The 20653-nt window shown below is 37.3% G+C and overlaps 1 protein-coding gene across 1 annotated transcript; it reads right to left on the bottom strand.

Moving 5' to 3' along the window:
* Positions 1-148: 148 nt before the first annotated feature.
* Positions 149-3713, bottom strand: LOC111913558 (uncharacterized). The gene is made up of 5 exons (XM_023909282.3): positions 3392-3713; positions 2728-2776; positions 1565-1975; positions 649-989; positions 149-541 (listed from the first exon to the last, which is right to left on the bottom strand). The coding sequence occupies exons 1-5, from the start codon at positions 3470-3472 to the stop codon at positions 326-328; spliced, it is 1098 nt and encodes a 365-aa protein (XP_023765050.1). The 5' UTR covers positions 3473-3713; the 3' UTR covers positions 149-325.
* Positions 3714-20653: the final 16940 nt, after the last annotated feature.

Here is a 20653-nt window from a genome sequence, read left to right as displayed (position 1 = left end):
TGAGTTATTGTGAACAGACTTTAACTTTTGAAAAAGACATATTTCATTAAGAAAACTTATCCTTATGTTGAAAATGTGAAGTTGGTTTATTGTGTTCAAAGGTTTTTAGTCAGTAAAAACAACATATTTTCTCATGTCGAGTCATGCATAACAAACGGGGCCATAGTAATAAAATGTCTTTCGAAAAATTCCAACTATTCAGCAGAATTCTGCTTCTTTCATATTTACAACAGAAAAAATCCAGTTACTAAAACACTCTAAAAAATAAAATATGTAGTATCTGTAACAACCTACATGACCAATTAAACTGTTCTTTTTTGTAGACTCATTGTTCAGTTATAGTAGCAGAAGGTAAAAAGCGCATAAGAAAGCTGGAAAGAGACCATATGCAAATCACCCCAAGGCACTGAAGAACATTCAACAGCATACCCAATGAACCATTTATAGCCAAATTATGTGGTGTTGACTCAGCCCTTATAACAGTTAAGGACAATGCAGTCACAAGTTGTGCTGCACGATTCAACTGATGCAATCTATACACCTGCAAAATACAAAATCATAAAAACCTTGGAGAAACAAAATCATAAAAACCTTGTAGAAACAATCTAATTCTAATAAACACGTGGTTATTGATTAAGGTTAATTTACTTGAAAGATAACGGGAATGAGAGGCCATGAAGGTGACTTGATGTATCTTGCATACTGTTCGAATGCAAACTGCACAACAATGCCAACAAGATAGGGCGCAAGTGTAGCGGAAGCTGCTGGACCTGTCCACGGCCAAACTAAACCCATTGTGACCATTGGAATCATGAGACTGAGTACCAATGCAGCCACTGAAGTGATTCTGTAAGCCAATTGAGGAGGTGGAATCATGCGGTTTTTGGTGTTGATTGGCTCGGTAGGCCTGCGTAAATTGTCTACTATCAAAAGGAATACGGCTACCCCACAATAGAATAGAGCTTCCGTGAAGAATAATATAAGGAAATCTGCAAATAACAATAAAGATTCATCTCAAAACCTAAAAGAATGAGCTTAAAGCATAATGCTAAAAGGGTTGTTTTTTTCATTAAGTGTTGTATGGATAAAGTGTTGAGTGCATAAATGATGATACACAAAAACTGTTTTTTTGGAATGAGTAAACTGGTTGAATGTGGTGTAAATGACCATTTTACCCGTGAAACACTCCAACAAACAATTTTCACCATATTCATCAACAGATCAATATATTTGATAGGTTATGTTATATATGGTTGTTTCTAAGGCTAACTCTTTTTGGGACTGGATAAACTATCTGAATATGAGTAATTTTACCCTTCTAACACTCCGACAAACAAAGTTACACATGGGTGTTTCTTTTTGACTAATGAGGCTTTTCCCATTAAGTAAGTCATAACTTTTTACAGAAATTCCCTTGTTTATTTCTACTCCATTTCCCCAAGTGTGTCATCATTTTCTAAAATATTCTTTAAACATTATTGGTCCAGACAACACTTAATAAGAAACATAAAAAATTAAACACTGAAACAGGGTCTTTCCTAAACGGGTTTTACAGAAATTATACCTGTCAACAGAGAGTCCTCAAAAACAGTAGACAGGATCTTTCGCATATAAAGTGATGGGAAAATGAAAGAGGCTACAAGAACAGCGGGACCCACAAACCAGTAGAGTTTCGTTTGACCCAAAGTTGAGATTGTGGGTGTAGATACAAGAATTTCAGGTTCATTTTTGTATGGGTGGTTATAAAAGGAGATAAGACCCGGCTTTCCTCCACTTCTTTCAAGGGTTTCAAATCTTTTAGATGCTTCATCTTCAATCAAAAGATCATCATCTTCTTCTTCATCTGTTCCATCATCTGAATCTATATCATTGCTTCCTGAGATCAGATCCTCCACAGAGGCAAAGAATATAAATCGTCTTTTTGGGAACCTTTGGTTCATGTTCAACCTTCCATTTATGGAACATCTTGTATTAACTGCAAAGCATAATTTTAAAACAAGGCATAAAACTAGAATCTGCATACACAAATGAGAAACTGGTTTTGAACAACACTAGAAATTAAAATAGCAAATGCCCTTCAGAAGAAATGGATGTAGGGGTGTTTGGTTTTGGGGAATGCTTTGGAAGTAATTCAAATTTGTCAATGCATGTGATTGGTTGGCTAGAAATGGAATAGGATTCATTTCCATTCCTTTAAATAATTCGGTTTGGTTGTAAATCTGTCAAAGGATTTGGAATGGAAATAATGACAAATGATAGAATTACCCTTTATTCACGGAACTTATTTGGATACTTGTAATATTCAAATTACCCTTTTAATAATTTCTTGTTTGCAAAATTTTCTAAGACTACTTTTGGGTAACAAATTATATCATTAGTAGCATATAATTATTGACACGTCGTAAAAAGAAGAAACCAAAACATACTAAAATGTTAAAGATAGAGTTTAGAAAGGGTATTTCAGTCATTTATAGAAATGAGAGAGGAATTGAATTTCACGTGTTTATCGAAGGAACGTTAAATTCCATCACTGGTAAGATTTTGTGAATTCCAACAGAATGCATTTCTGTAGCCATCTGCAATCAAACACCGGAATGGAATGGAATTGAATTCCAATTCCGACCAATTCCTAAGGAATCAGGTGAACCAAACACCCCCTAATCCTTTTTGTCAGGAAAAAATGAAGAAAATCTAAATGGAAAATCAAGTAACAAGTTACAAACGCACCTTTGGTTTTCAGTTGCCTACAATCATGTAATCTTGGAGGCAAGCTGACCTGATAACAGAAGTTGCTAAATTACTACAGGAACAAAAATAACTTTTATGGGAAATTAGGAATATGGAGATGTGATAATAATGACACAAAATAAAGATATAGCTATTTAATTAACTTACGACACACTAAGCAAATACTCAAGTCCACAAACTACACATAAAAACACATGAAAGATATCTGATCTTATTAAGTAAAAAATGAGGCCATTCATGTTTAAGAAAAGGTAAAAACTCATCGTTTTCCCAAAGAAAATAGAAAATATTAACCTTTACGTCAAACCAAAGAGAATAGGGATGGTATGAATAACAAAAAAGCAACGAAGAAAGACAAAAACCAAACGAATTAGAGATGCGAACCTAAAATTCAAAATTGAAACAGATTTATTTGATTTTAGTTGCATAAACCCATCGCGATTTAAACCCAGTATTCATATAATTCTAAATAGTTGATAAACTTATTTGTTTGGAGAATCGAAATGAATCTCTGAGTTTGAAACCGTACTCGTCATAAACCCTAGACAAGACTTTCGTATAACGGAAAACGTAGTACGCTAGCAAATTGAAGGGTACATAAACAAATCAATTAAGGTGTTATTGAATTACTTAATATTTGTACCTGGAGAGTTCTTCTGGATGGGAATGAAGCACAGAAAGATGTGGAAACGCAGGACAATGAAGTAGAAACTTTGACTGCCATTCTTAAAGGCAATATATTCTAACTCAGACTTGAAATCTACAGGAACCCCATTTGAAAGAAACGGAATTCGTAGAAACCCATTTGATAAAAATTGAAACACTTCGTTGATTTTGAGGAAATGGTAATTGGGCGTTGGATACAATCCAAGAAAGCGGCTACTCTGTCGTTGTTTTTGTGTCCAAGTGAAGTGAAGTGAGGTTGGTGAAATACAACAACTAAGTACAGTCGTAGTTGTAAATTTCAGTTGGGAGACGGTTCTTTCCAAAGAATTGTGTAGGATAATTGTATAGGATGATTGGTTTTTACCAAATTATGATCGAACCACCGTATCGCATTTAAAAATTCCAGACATTACTCCGTATGGGTGACCGCGGTGCGGTTCGGTGCGGTTCTTAGCCAAAACCTCACCACTAACCGCAAATGCGGTTAATCCATTTTCAAAACCGCATGGTGCGGTTATTTTTGCGGTGCGGTTAGGCGGTTATTTTTACGGTGCGGTTTTGTTTTTTCTGTGTTGCGATTATTAACCGCATGGATTTGTTGCGGTTATTTTGTGTGGTTTTTAACCACAGTTTAGAGCTCAAATAGTTTTAAAAGTTCAAACATATTACTTGTAATAATAATAAAAACCATTAGGTATAAGACAATTAACTATTTAACTTAAACCACATACAACTAATATCTTAAAAACATCAAATCAATAGTAATAAACAATAAATATCTTAAAATTATCTAATTTCATCCTTTTTTCAAAGTTAAACATAAAAAAAAAACCAACACTTTTGTCTTTTTAGTATTTTATCCGTCTTTCATTCATGAAACTTATCTTATTTTTAATATTTAATAAACTAATAATTGATAAAAAAAAATTATATATAATATATGCGTTGCGGTGCGGTTTTTTTGCGGTTTTTGGAAACTAATAACCGCACCGCAAATTTGTGGTTTTTGAAAAACAAAAAACCTCACCATCGGTTTTTATTGCGGTTGCGGTTTATGCGGTTTTTGCGGTTAATTTTAGTTGCGTTGCGGTTTTTGCTCACCCTTATTACTCCGTACTACAAAATTATAAATTTCCGGACTTGGTACCAGTATTAGTATCGAAAACCGGTACCATTCTCGGTACCGGTACCGGTACCGATAACGTTAATTTGGTACAGTACTCGGAATTGACTTTCGATCAAATTTGGTATTCGGAAAATTGAGAACTATATTGGTTTGGTCTCACACTCATCCGTAGAATTGTATACAAAGTATTATGCAGTTCAGTAAAGTCAAAGTCAGAGATACTAATTTTTTTTATGTACTTGGTCCTTGTGGTTTGCAAAACTTATATGAAGCTCTTTTTGTAATTCAGTCTAATTTTAGTCGTTTGATCATATCAAGTTCAATAAAGGAGGAGGTATTTTGGTTTTTTCATATATTGCCTTCTCCATCCCTTTTAAAATGCCCAAGATAACGCTAAAAAAGTTCAAGCTCTTTCTCTCTCAAAAAATTCAAGCTCTTATCTCTCAAAAACGGTGATTTGTATGTGTGGAAGCGTAGCTATGAGAGTCACATCTTGGACAGACCTCAATCTAGGAAGGCGATTCTGGTCTTGTGCTCGAAAAGGTCGAAGTTGTCCACTTCTTGGGTGAGTGGACGATTTGATGTGTGCCAGGGTTATGGAGGTGATTCTTGGCTTGATAAGAAAACTAAACAATGTTGAATCGAGTTTGTGCAAATGTTGTGAAGCTGAAGCGGATGCTTCTTTTGTCTTGGACTTTTTTCGTTTATATACGTAAGCACTAAGTAGGATTGAGATTTGGGGAAGTATTTTGGTCAGTGCAAGTCTTTTGTATTTTGGGATGTATTTTGGGTTTGTATTCTAGGATGGGTATTAAGAATTGGAATGGGAATTACCACTTGATTTTGGGATGGGATGTCCTGTATTGGAATGTTAATGTAATGCATGGTTTTGGTTAATCAGTTTAATGGTATTGCATATTAAGGTAACTATCAAGCATTGGTTTTTTTTGTCATAGATCATGATTTTTGAAATGTTGGAATGGAATGGAATAGAATGAGTTTTGGTCATATAGGTTGGTTTTTGGTCATTAATCAAACACTGGAATGGAATGAGAAACGCACACAATCAAAACACTGGAAATGACAAATAAAAGTATAAACGACCAAGAACATTGGTCATTACGATTGGAAATGTAGCATGACATAGGGATTGCATCAAGTTAATTACATAAGTAATTTAGCTAGTAGCAAATGATTTAATTATCCAGATAAAACATGTATGAAACAAAAACATCTAAAAACCATCATTACAAGTTGTTAAACTAAAACAAAAGTAGTGAAATAATTTGATTAGTCATGATTTCATGTGTATCCAACTTCACTTAGCTCCTACTTTCTGCACTTTAGGCTTTTTTCCCTTGTCCCTCTTATTTTCTCTTCATCCACCCACTGCATCATGACTTGATCCACCCACTGCACTTTGACTTGACCCCCTTTGCCCCTTACATGCTCAGGATAGAGTCTTTTTTCATGACATTTGGAACAAGTAACATAGATTTTTGGACTAATTAGTAGGCTTATCTATAGCCATCCTCCTTTTTTTCTTAGGCCTTTAAACCTACAAGAAGATTAAGGAAATAATATAATTGGACGAATAAAAAAATTATTTTAACCAAATAGAATGTAACTTTAGGGGCTAAAAGAGTTGTTGGAAATCTAGATTTTGGCTACATGCTCATGTCTTTGATTGTGTCTGTTAAGCGTGTCATAAGCGCCTAAATAAATAACTAAGGGGTATAAAAGTTACTGATTGGTTGCGCTAAATGTTAACATAAGAAGGCATGGTCGAATCCACAGGGATACGTCTTAACTGTCTATGCCCTTTTGCATAAGGCGCGTACTAGTCTAATAGTAAATTAAACCAGGGGGATGATTAAAACTAATATTAAAAGTTGATTTGTATTAAATAAAATGCAACAATGCAACTAAGTAATTTATGAAAATTTAGACAATTAAAAGCAATTTCAATCCTGTAGTGACTCTCATAATCATGCAAATAACAGTCAACTTGATTGTTTGAATTGTGTTCTATCTAAACTGGTGCTCAAAAATCATTAACAAACTCTAATAATCTTTTTTTTTTGCCAAATTGTTTAATCAAAATAAGCTCTTTGAATTAAGCCTTATTGTTACTAAGTTAATCAAACAAGCTCTTAATTAATTTAGAAAGGCAGCTTTAATCATATTGTAAAATTCCCAGTAAGTTTAATACTTTTCATAAGCTCGGAAGCGTAAAAACTTATTCAATCCATTTATATTAGAATTAAATCGTAGCACAAAACCACTCTAATATTCGTTACTTATTATCATTTGATTAAAATGACTATGGATTCTAATAACCAGTTAACTAGAATGATCAAATATCAATTCAAGTGACCAACAAAAACTGACTCAAAATCATACATTCAACTAAGCACAAAATTGCTCAAACTAAACAAAAATCACAACCAAATATCAAGCCTAACGATTACTTGCAGGAAAATTCGAGTCGGTACGTGTAACAAACCATTATTTCAAACCTATGTAATAGTGTAGGTCAATTTGTACTTCTTTTTAAATTAATCAAGAGAAATTTTGGCATACTGTGTATATTTACATAATTGACCCTCAAAAATAAATTATTAAATAATCTCAATTGGGATGAACCAAGTGATAGAGATTGTAACAAGGTTTCCAAAAATATAAAGAACACTAAAATCCGAGTTATAACGAAGAAGTTATGACCAATTGAAAATCCGCGACAAAACCGCAAAACACTGTTCAGTGTAAATACTGAACTTTTAATAAAAGGTTTTTTAGCCTTAACAATCTAAATGAAAGTTGTAGTTTATGTTAAACTAAGAACTTTCTTAAAAAGAACGCCAAAATCTGACTTCGTATGAGGAAGTTATGATTTTTTTAAGTTTCAGTATAGTAGTGTACAACTAAAAACTCGAAATAAAGATCGAGTGGTTTTTAGCCGACACAACCTAAACGAGAATTGAAGGTCTCGTCATTAGTAGTACAACGGTAAAAAGACAGACAAAAACGGACGTCGGATGAAGAAGTTATGAAATTTTAACGGAATTTTCCGTCCCGGTCTGTTTAAAATAATAATATTAAAAATAAATTCAAAATTAGCCGACGAAGTCTAAACGAAATTCGTAGAGTATAATTTTACCTACACGTGCATATAAAGAACGTCAAAAATGGAGTTCGTATGCAAAAGTTATGAATTTTACAAGTTTTTGGCACAAAAATAAAGAAAAATAGAAAAACCGGGAAATTTCGCATGAATAGTAACCGTCACGTCATCCTCGCATGCGAACCTCCACGTGGCGTCTTCTGATTGGACCGCAGCCTCGCGTGTCACCTCCTGATTCTACCAACTCCGTGGTCCAATCCCACTCGGACAGCCTCGCATGAGACACACCGGAGACACCCCTCGCACACTCCTCGGACACCCCCTTCGCACGGGTCTTCTTCCCATTGGACCAAGGTTTGGTCCAATCCGAGCCTACCACCTCTGAACCGAAGTTGCCTCCCTTCGCAAGCTGTCAGCCTCGCATAGCCTCACATAAGCCTCGGATCCGAGGCTTCGACCTATATAAGGCATGCGAGGGCTTCCGAATTTTTTACACTTTTCACCCTAAATTTCACCCTCTTTCATATTTTCCACTTCCATAAGCTCATATGCAACCCCTAAAGCCCCGGTATCAAGAATCGAGCCCGAAGCAAGCCTCGAAGCCCCAAGATTCCCGAGAATTAACCTCTCTCCTGTCAAAACTCTGCCCGATTTGAGCCGGTTTCTCGACAAATAAACTCCTTTTCATGAAACGAAACTCTGTCCGATTCATCATCTATCAAGTGAGTTCATACCCCCGTATTTTCATAATTTCTACTGTTTTCAGGGGGAAATACAAGTATAACACAATAACTTTGTGTTATAAATAAATGATTTCAATTCACGATAAAACGATTTTAAAGCATCAAAAATACTTCAAATATTGAACTCTTTTATAAACTTATATTTTTCCCAAATATTCATATTTGTGTATATATATATATATATATATATATATATATATATATATATATATATATATATATTAATATAAATAAGATTTAAAAGGCTTAGGACTAATAACTCATTCTAGGTCCTTTTCCTTGTTTGGATGTGGACTTATAGTACTGGTTATTTGTCTGAAGGTCGTTTAACTTTTACTTATATATAAAATTGTATATGTATATAGATATAAAAGTTATTTCATTAAGTTTAATTATCCTTTGTAACATGTTGAGCAAAGGATTACATGCAAAAATAGTTATTTACAAATTCATAAAGTACATATAAATTATAATAGGTATAATTTATGATACATAGAACAATAATTCATGATTTAAGTATACAAGAATACACTGTTTTACATGAAACAAGGGTTTTAATTCAAGACAAATCAAGGGTTTACACTTGTCAAATACATGTTCGGAATACTAATTCAAGAACATATTGTCAATCATTTATTTCAAAATGATTGGGTTTTCATAACTGATATACATGTAACGTTTATATGCTTTTTATGAGACATTCAATTCAGGTTGTTTAATTCATTTTAGACAACTAAGGTAAATCCCTGACATTATAACCAGAATCTCCAGTCCCGGGATCGAAACAAGTTGTGTGTAGATCTATATCGGGATTGACAACCCTGCACTCAGGTTGCTAGCTACAGTCAGACATACACGCCAATGAGTGGCAATTGTTATCAACAGTTTAAACGCTCACAAGGCATTTGTTTCAGGCGTTCATGTCTTAGTATGGTTATAATAACTCATTAAAAAGATATTAACTACACGTTAGTGTATAAACAACTAAACGTAAGTACATCTTCAAAGTACCAGTTTACAAAATACAAAGTACAACGGTATACTACAGTTTTCAATAACAGCTGGTGAAGCCAGACACACTCTCAGTTACAAGTTTTACAAATACATTGGTTTACAAATAGGACGGTTTTATGGGAATAAAACTACTTTTCACATACCACAGAAAATATGGGATTTTCTAGACCAGTTTTCATATTCAAAATACAAAGACACCCATTCAAACATAAAGACTTATGTACTCACTCAACTTATTGTTGATACTCACTTTTCAAATTACTTGTATTCTTAGGGAAATAATAACAGGTACTCCCCGAACTTTTTGAGAAGATGGAGCCATTATGAGTCATATCTTCTTCTTTTGTATAACTATTTTGGTTTCAATATACAATGATTGAACACATGTAAATATTATACTTTTAAATACAATGGTTGTTTGTACTTTGATTACTATGATGCATGTGTTGTGATACTACAAATGAAGTCCTCCACCCCCGGACGTTTCCACCGTCTGGTTTGGGGGTATGACAGTACGAAACTGAAATCTAGGGTTTTTAGCATTACATGGCTAAAAGCGAATTAAAAAATAGTAAAAATAAGGTCCAGAAGATAAATATTACTAAACTAGATGAACGAGTCAAACAACAATCTTCTAATCTAGAAATTCTCCAGAAAACTTCAGAAAATCGCCAAATAATCGTCTGCAACAGTTTAGGGTTCGACTGAGAAGACATTCGGTTTGGCCTTAAACAAGGGCTTCGGCAAGAAGCACGACCCATGTTTAGCGGTGGGTGGATTCCATACACATTTAAATGAAGTACAGTGCCAAATTAAGACTTTTTTTAGAAGCACGGGCATGAATCTTCCAGTGTTTAAGTGACCAAGTCGTGCTTTTCAAACGCAAAGTAATAATCTTTGAAATCTTGAAAAATTAGGAAAATAGTCATCAGGGAGTAAGCACGGTCTGTGCTTGTGAAGCATGGCCCGTACTTGTGAAGCACGACTTGTGCTTGTTTTGTTGCGTTCACATATTTCCCTATTCATATTTTTTTGAGGTAAAGGTTAATGATGTTGCTTTTCGTTAGAAAAGTATGAGATTTTATTTGTTCCCATCTACTTTCTTAATATTGTCATGTGTTGATTAAATAGCTTCGTTATTTATTTTGCATCATATCAAATCTTTATGTTGTTAATTTCCCATAAATTTATTTTTCTTCCATTTGTAATTTAGTAAAAATCATTCACATGTCAGCATGCCTCCATGATTACATTATTGCAGGCAACGACTGAATAGCAACCTGAGGTGCATTTGGACTGTTCCTTGTGAACGGTATCTCTGCTTTGGACGATAATCTCGCTTCATGCAGGTCCATCGATAATCAGGACAGAGATCTTTGTACATCTTCGTCGCCCCAGGATGAATGAGGAATCTAGATTTGTGCACCTCCTCCATCAGAACCTGACACACACCATCCCAATAAGGAACCCACACTCTCCGATGGAGAATCAATAACCTCCGGCTATCATAATCAAAGGACGCCACCTGATCTACTATGTGCTCACTCTTTCGATGCTCTTCCTGATGGGTTTTAGCCATAAGAACTTTCCTATGTGCGCATGCAAAACCCTAATGCTTGGATCTAGGCTTTCTACTAAACATGCTTTGAATCCAAGACTTCTAATTACTAATTAGGTTAAATAACAACATTGAAACAGATCTAGAATCATACCTTTGAGTTCCTTGTTGATCTTGAGGTCTTGGAGCTTCTAGAGTCACAAGTGTCACTCCTCTAATGGCTTACAAACACCAATAGCAATAAGAATGATTTAGGAGAGAGGAGAGGCGAGGAATTCGACCAGAGTTCTCTTGCTTTTTCATAAGTATCGAATTCCCTATGTCATGGGGTCTATTTATACTTGTAGACTCCTTAAGGGTTACACCCTAAACCCTAATTGGATAATCTTCTCTTAAGGCTATCCAAATCCATTCCATAGATAAGCATATGGACGATTTTAGCTTTCCTAAAGCTCTTAGAATCCGTCCAAACCATATCACAATGGATTTACAATCTAAAGCTTAACTATCAAACAATTGACAGTTTATACCCCTTTATTTAATTAATCTCCTTAAGTCACCAAATTAATTCTAATCAATTCTATGACTTATATTAATCAAATAACAAATATATTATTCATTATATTATTCACATAATATATTAATAATATTTACTCTCTCTTAATAAACCATCCTATCAAGTTGCTATGGTGAAGGCAACCCAAAAGGACCATGCATAACCGGATCAAATACTTGTCTAATATAGTTACAGCCTTAGACACTATTCCAACAGTCTCCCACTTGGATAAGTCTAGTAACTATACAAGTACAATTTGGTTTGCAATCATAGCTCTCAAAGACGCTGTCAACTCTGATCTAATCAATCTTGTCCTTTAGATAAGGGAACGTACAGTCCTCTGTTAGATATCATGCTGACAATCCTATGGAATGGTTAGTCACGCATTTAGGTTTCTCGATCTCTGATTTATTTGACATAGAACTTAATCGAACACATCAATTCAGTTCTGACCGGGCCCGGCACATAAGTCAAATCAAATCATCGAGCGGCCGAGATATCGCTTTTACCTTCTTAGATAAAAGTTACAGATAAACTTCGACTTATATGCATTTACTTATTCATTAACCAACTATACACAACAATACGTTTTATAACACCAAGTTACTGATGCGTTTTCGTATTATCAATGTACAATCAATTAACAAATAATAAACCATATATCTAGGTTTTAAGACTATATGATATTATCGTCTTGCGATCACCTTTTATATCGTATTCCATAAGATGATTCCAGCAAGCGCGGGTTTATTCCAATGCTCAAAACTAGTTCATAAGCACTCATGAACGTTGTAGCAATCCTTTGCTATGTCTAACACCATTTAGACATTCTACACACCAATTCATGACGAACGATTGTGGACCATTTGAATAATTCGATTATTCCTAATAAACTCAATTATTCTGGAAGTCAAAACATGCAAAGTGAAACAATAGCTAAACAATTAACATAAGATAGTGACTTTACTCATAAATAAAACTCCTTTATTTATTCATCAAATGTCAATTACATTTATCTATTACACGTTTCTAATACTATCTAATCTACGCTAATATCATCCTTCATCCCAATACTCCTAGCATGCTGCAAGTGCTTAACCCTACTCAGTCCCTTCGTAAGCGGATCTGCTGGGTTATCTTCTGATGATATCCTCTTCACTACGAGTTGTCCTTCTTCTACACGATGTCTAATGAAGTGATACTTTCTGTCGATATGTCTTGATCTACCATGATCCCTCGGTTCCTTGGTTAAGGCAACCGCGCCTTCGTTATCACAGAAAATCTCCATTGGCTCCTTTATGACGGGTACAACTCCAAGATCACCGATGAAGTTCTTTAGCCATATTGCCTCCTTCGACGCTTCGCTCGCTGCAATGTACTCTGATTCGCACGTTGAATCAGCTACGGTTTCCTGCTTGGAACTCTTCCATGTCACTGCTCCTCCATTTAGGGTAAAGACCCAGCCCGACTGCGAACGGTAGTTGTCCCTGTCGGTCTGAAAACTGGCGTCACTATACCCTCGCACCTTCAAGTCATCACTCCCTCCGAGGACTAAGAACCATTCCTTCGTCCTCCGAAGGTACTTAAGGATGTTTTTCACCGCAATCCAATGTGCTTTGCCAGGATTCCCTTGATATCTGCTAACCATGCTCAAAGCGAAGGCTACATCAGGGCGAGTACAAGTCATAGCGTACATGATTGATCCAACTGCGGAAGCGTATGGTACTCGGCTCATTTATGCTATTTCAGCTTCAGTACTCGGACTTTGAGTCTTACTCAATTTGGCATTACTTTGTATTGATAGTTCTCCCTTCTTTGAGTTTTCCATACTAAAGCGTTTTAGTACTTTCTCTAAGTAAGTATTCTAACTAAGTCTAATTAGTCTCTTACTTCTTTCTCTTACTATCCTTATTCCCAAAATGTAAGAAGCCTCTCCGAGGTCCTTCATAGCGAAGCACTTCCCGAGCCAGGACTTAACTTCCTGCAGAGTCGGGATGTCGTTTCCTATGAGTAAAATGTCATCGACATATAGAACGAGGAAGCTTACTATACTCCCACTGGCTTTGACATATACACAAGATTCGTCTTCGCTTCGTACAAATCCAAACTCTTTGACTTTCTCATCGAAGCAAAGATTCCATCTGCGAGACGCTTGCTTAAGTCCATAAATGGACTTCTCAAGCTTACACACTCTATCCGGATGCTTCGGATCCACAAAACCCTCTGGCTGAGCCATGTAAACATCCTCAGCCAACTTTCCATTAAGGAAAGCGGTCTTGACATCCATTTGCCAAATCTCATAATCATGAAACGCGGCAATTGCTAGCATCACTCTTATAGATTTAATCTTCGCAACTGGTGAGAAGGTCTCATCATAGTCAACTCCGGGAGTTTGAGTAAAGCCCTTCGCGACCAATCGCGCTTTATATGTGTGTATGTTCCCATCCACGTCGGTCTTCTTCTTGAAGATCCATTTGCACCCAACGGTCTTACGTCCGGGCACGTTATCAACCAAATTCCAAACTTGGTTATCATACATGGATTGGATCTCGCTATCCATTGCCTCTTTCCACTTTACAGACTCCGGGCCTGCCATGGCTTCCTTATAGCTATTAGGTTCATCAAGGTTTACTAGTGTACCATCACTAATATACGTGTCCCCTTCGGTAGTAATATGAAAGCCATAAAACTGGGGATGAACTCTAACTCTATCGGAATGTCTAAGAGGTAAGGATTCGTCAATCGGTTCAACCGGAGTTTCCTCCTCGGGTTGAACACCAGCGGTAGAGGTTCCTTCATCTATCGATTCTTGAATCTCTTCAAGTTCGATTTGCCTCCCACTGTCCCCTTGGCTTATGAGTTCTCGCTCTCGGAAAACTCCTCTCCTCGCAACGAAGACAACATTGTCCTTCGGTCTATAGAAGAGATATCCAAAGGATGTCTGCGGGTAGCCGATGAAAATACATCGCTCACTTCGAGGTTCAAGCTTGTCGTGAGTATCTCGTCTTACGAAAGCCTCGCAACCCCAAACCTTGATATGTGCCAACGAGGGAGCTTTCCCTGTCCACATCTCGTGAGGTGTTTTGGCAACCTTCTTAGTAGGGACTCGGTTAAGGATATGGGCGGCAGTCTCTAAGGCATAACCCCAAAAAGAGATTGGTAGTGAAGCACGACTCATCATAGAGCGAACCATATCCAATAAGGTTCGATTACGCCTTTCTGCCACACCATTCAACTGCGGTGTCCTAGGAGGCGTCAATTGTGAAACTATTCCACACTCCTTGAGATAATCGTGGAATTCAAGACTTAGGTACTCTCCTCCTCGATCGGATCGAAGCATCTTGATTTTCCTGCCCAATTGATTCTCCACTTCATTCTTGAACTCTTTGAACTTTTCAAAGGTGTCTGACTTTTGCTTGATTAAGTAGATATACCCATATCTACTATAGTCATCGGTAAAAGTCACATAGAAGCGGTTCCCATCCTTCGTGGTTGATCTAAACGGTCCACACACATCGGTATGTATTAGGTCCAATAGACTCTCGCCCCTTTCACATGTACTCGTGAAGGGCGACTTAGTCATCTTTCCAAGCAAACAAGACTCGCATGTGTCATCTTCCCTAAGGTCGAATGACTCCAACACTCCATCCTTTTGGAGTTGGGCCATGCGTTTCTTGTTGACATGTCCAAGACGACAATGCCACAAGGATGCTTTATCCATACTAGTGGAAGAATCAATATTCAAAACATCATTTCCTAAGTTATCAACAATCACAACGGTTTCATATATTCCATTACATGGTATAGCTTCAAAGTAAAAGACACCATTTAGATAAGCCAAAATAGAACCATTCTCATTATTAAAAGAAAATCTAAATCCTTGTCTATACAAACCATGAAATAAAATGATGTTTCTTGCCATTTCTGGCGAATAGCAACAATTGTTCAAATCTAAAACTAAACTATTCCTAAGCACTAAGGAATACACTCCAATCTTGGTCACAGGCGACGATCTTCTGTTCCCCATGATTAGATTGATCCTTCCTTGCTCCACATCCCTACTTCTTCTTAGTCCCTGCACATTAGAACAAATGTGATAACCACAACCGGTATCAAGAACCCAAGAAATAGCATGATTAGAATCGTTAGATTTGATTGTATATATACCTGCAAAAGATGGCTTGATCTTTCCTTTTTTGATTGCTTGCAGGTAATCCGGGCAGCTTCTCTTCCAATGTCCTATCTTGTGGCAGTGGTGGCACTCTGCCTCCTTCGGGTTAGAGCAGGGCTTAGCGGGATCAACTTTGGTCCCACTAGAAGAGGCACCATCTCGGGCTTTCACCTTGCGATGGTTCTTCGATGAAGCTTTCCTCTTCTTTCCCTTCCCTTGTCCAATAGCCAAGACAGGAGCAGCGGGCGGATTGGGAGTGGGTGTAATAGACTTGTCTTTGAAATTGCTCTCAGCAACCCTCAAGAGACCTTGGAGCTTGCTTAGGGTGACCTCTTCTTTGTTCATGTGGTAGGTCATCCTAAATTGGTTGTACATCGGAGGCAAAGAGTGAAGCACCATGTCGATCGCTAAATCCTCACCGAAGTCAACATTTAACTTGCGAAGGCGGTCGACATACCTTTGCATCTTTTGCAAGTGCACGGTAAGAGTTTCTCCATGACCCATCTTAGCGGAAATCATGTTAGTGAAAATCTCGTACCTCTCTTGTCTAGCGTTTTGGTGGTACCTCTCCAATAAGTCTTGATGCATCTCGTACGGGTACATGTCCTCGTAGGACTTTTGGAATTCGGAGTTCATGGTGGCGATCATGATGCAATGTACCTTCGTTGCATCTCGCTCATGAGTTTCAAAGGCGGTGATTTCGGCGGGAGTAGCAATTTCGGGGTTGATTTTCTCGAGCTTCTCATCGAGGACATACTCCTTATCCTCATAGCGAGCAATGGTGCGAATGTATCTTATCCATTCGCTAAAGTTCGTTCCATCGAAGGTGACCTTTTGGCAAAGGCTCATCAACGTGAAAGAACTAGCAGCAGCGTTGTTTGCGTTCGACATCTACAATTAGAAAAAGGACAAAGATAGATTAGAATAAGAATCCCTAATTATCACCCAATAGGAAAATTAGGGCTAGGATCCAACAATAACATTTACATACTAGAAAAGGGATGCCGTAATCTAATATGCAAATAAATTGAAGGTAAGTGAATGACGATTCACTAATTCTCCATCACAAAAACCTAAACTATTAGCCCTAAGTGTTTTTGAGAATTCCTAGGTTCGGATGAGATACATTGAAACTATTCAATGGCATGTTTAAATCTCGATATGCCCCTCTCGTTTGTGACTGGGATGCCGAGGATCACAAAGCGGGTGTGAATTACCATGCAAATTTACATGGTGCCTTCATTGTAACAATCACCTATTCGATGTGCCGGTAAACCACACACGCTCCATCGAACTATGATAAACAATGAATCACCCTTTGCCACCTTCGCTTAGAACCAATTAGTGTGCCGGTAAACCACACACGCTCCACTAACATCTTAGCAAGGTGCAAAGTGTAATTTCATGGGATTGCATCAATTCACTTTTCCTAAAGTAACTAGGATTGGGAAATTTTTGAAAAATATGTGTAGTTACTTTGTATTTCTTATTATACTTTTAATGAGAGAATGAGGTTGCCCTATCCTACCCGTTCGGCTAACGACCCTCCACCAATCAAGCAAGCGGTGGGTGTGAGTGTACACCCATTAAGCGCCATTTTATAGGCCGCCACCTTATACCCACCTTATAGATCGGCTTCGTGAATGAGGCCTACTAACGGTAAGACTAGCATTTAGTTATACATATATATATTATTCTAGTAATATCATATTAGTATAGGGTTGTATTTTAAAACTTTTAAAATCTAGGGTTTGAAATTTAAGTTGTCTAAATTAAAACTTTTAGTCACAAAAGTAAATTTCAAAACATGAGGGTAGGTTTTAAACATTTAAAACATGGAGGATCAAATAACAAATAATTCCAATTAACAATTAATATCCTAATTATCTATATTTGATTTATTCAAGATTTCTTTGAAAGATAATTACCAAAATAGTTAAATAATTAATTAATTATCATATAAGGAAATTAAATATTTAATTAGTTGATAAATATCTTTTTCTAGATCAAGATAATAGTCATATATATCATAAAATCGGATTTAGGTTGATCTATTATCATTAAGGTAAGTTTCCATAAGATAAACACAAAGAAATCCCGAATCTGGCCATTCTTGACGCCTGGACTCGCCGAGTGCACAAGGGGACTCACCGAGTCAGGCCTACTTGCCGAGTCCACCTTGGGACTCTCCGAGTCAGTGACACAGAAACCAAAAAATCGAATTTTGCAGGTTTGTTTCAATTAATCAAGCAACAATTTACAGAAAAACCAAGCTAGGCTCTGATACCACTGATGGGTTTTAGCCATAAGAACTTTCCTATGTGCGCATGCAAAACCCTAATGCTTGGATCTAGGCTTTCTACTAAACATGATTTGAATCCAAGACTTCTAATTACTAATTAGGTTAAATAACAACATTGAAACAGATCTAGAATCATACCTTTGAGTTCCTTGTTGATCTTGAGGTCTTGGAGCTTCTAGAGTCACAAGTGTCACTCCTCTAATGGCTTACAAACACCAATAGCAATAAGAATGATTTAGGAGAGAGGAGAGGGGAGGAATTCGACCAGAGTTCTCTTGCTTTTTCAGAAGTATCGAATTCCCTATGTCATGGGGTCTATTTATACTTGTAGACTCCTTAAGGGTTACACCCTAAACCCTAATTGGATAATCTTCTCTTAAGGCTATCCAAATCCATTCCATAGATAAGCATATGGACGATTTTAGCTTTCCTAAAGCTCTTAGAATCCGTCCAAACCATATCACAATGGATTTACAGTCTAAAGCTTAACTATCAAACAATTGACAGTTTATACCCCTTTATTTAATTAATCTCCTTAAGTCACCAAATTAATTCTAATCAATTCTATGACTTATATTAATCAAATAACAAATATATTATTCATTATATTATTCACATAATATATTAATAATATTTACTCTCTCTTAATAAACCATCCTATCAAGTTGCTATGGTGAAGGCAACCCAAAAGGACCATGCATAACCGGATCAAATACTTGTCTAATATAGTTACAGCCTTAGACACTATTCCAACACTTCCTTCATAGCATCCATCTGAGCCTCTCGAATCTGATCCAAGAGTGGAGTAATCACTGTCATCCTCATACAAATATCCTTGATCGGAGTCGCGACCGCGTTGTGGCTAAGAGCATCGGCCACCACATTGGCCTTCTTCGGATGGTAAAGGATCTCATAATCATAATCCTTCACCACATCCAACCACCGACACTGCCTCATGTTCATATTTGACTGATCCATCAAATACCTCAGTCTCTTGTGATCCGTGTATATAGTACAATGGACCCCATAGAGGTAATGCCACCAAATATTGAGGGCGAAAACCACTGCCCCCAGCTCTAAATCATGTGTCGGATGACTCCCCTCTTGAGGCTTCAGCTGCCTCGAAGCGTAAGCAATCACACGACCCATCTGCATCCGAATTACACCCAAACCCTTGATCGATGCGTCATAATAAACCAAGAAATCCTCGACACCCTCTGGCAGGGTCAAAATCGGCGCCTCACACAATCTCTTTCTCAGGGACTCAAAAGTTGCCTGCTGCTCAGGCCCCCAGCAAAAAGTAATTGTCTTCTCCGTCAACCAAGTCAGAGGAACCGTTATCTTGGAGAAATCCTGAATGAACCTTCGATAGTATCTTGCCAACTTAAGGAAACTCTGAATCTCAGATGGAGACTTCAGAACCTCCCATCCCATTACGGCCTACCTTGGCCAGATCGACCAGAATACTGTTCTAGTTGATAAGGTGCCCTAGAAACTGCACCTTGCACAACCAAAAATCACACTTGGAGAACTTTTCATAAAGTCTCTCCTTCGTCAAGGTCTCCAACACCTCTCTTAAATGCTCCTCATGCAATTCTAGAGTCTTAGAATAGATCAGGATGTCATCAATAAACACAATCACATAACGATCCAACATCGGGCTGCATATGCGGTTCATTACGTCTATGAACACGGCTGAAGAATTGGTGAGCCCGAAGGGAATTAGCACAAACTCGTAATGACCATAACGAGTTTGAAAGGCCGTCTTCTACATATCCCTAACTCTGACCCTCATCTGATGATAACCTGAACGAAGATCAATCTTGGAAAACAAAGATGCACCCTCAAGTTGGTCAAACAAATCATCAATCCTCGGGAGTGGATAATGGTTCTTCAATGTTAGCTTATTCAGCTCCCGGTAGTCAATACACATCCAATGAGACCCATCCATATTCTATACAAACAGGATCGATGCTCCCCATGGTGAGCTGCTTGGTCGAATGAATCCCTTGTCTAACAACTCTTGTAGTTGTGTAGAAAACTCTTGCATCTCTGGAGGAGCTAACCGATATAGTGCTTTGGCTATCGGAGCCGCACTCGGAACCAATTCAATCCTAAACTCCACCTGCCTCTCTGAAGGCACCCCATGAAAACCCTCCAGAAACACATACGGTACTTCCTTATAACCGACACATCATCCTCAATCGCCTTACCCTTATCTCGGGTATCCATAACGTAGGTGATATATCCAGAATAACCCTGATGAATATAGCGTTTGGCCCTATTTGTTGAACATAGAATCCGCCTACGCTAATCTCTCTCTCCTAAACTACTAACTCTCCCCCACTTGGGGACCGAATACATTCCAACTGATGCTCGTAATCAATCATCGCCCCATTGTGCGTCTTGTTGCGCTTGCCACAACGTCTCCGACCTTGCTGGCCTCTTGTGACAACTCGAAATTTCTATCTTATATCAATCCCTGCATTCAATCAAAGTCAAACTTTCAATTGCTAAATTTTAGCAGTTTTGGAGTCAGTTTGAGTGTTCTAAATCCTAGTACTGCAAGAGATAACTGGAGAGAGGATACTTTAGGGTAAAGTATGCATCATTTAAGTTCCAAAAATCCAAGAGTTTGGAGTTTA

The sequence above is a fragment of the Lactuca sativa genome, chromosome 1, assembly GCF_002870075.4.
Source record: "Lactuca sativa cultivar Salinas chromosome 1, Lsat_Salinas_v11, whole genome shotgun sequence".
Taxonomy (NCBI): domain Eukaryota; kingdom Viridiplantae; phylum Streptophyta; class Magnoliopsida; order Asterales; family Asteraceae; genus Lactuca; species Lactuca sativa.
This window is presented reverse-complemented; position numbering and strand designations above follow the sequence as displayed.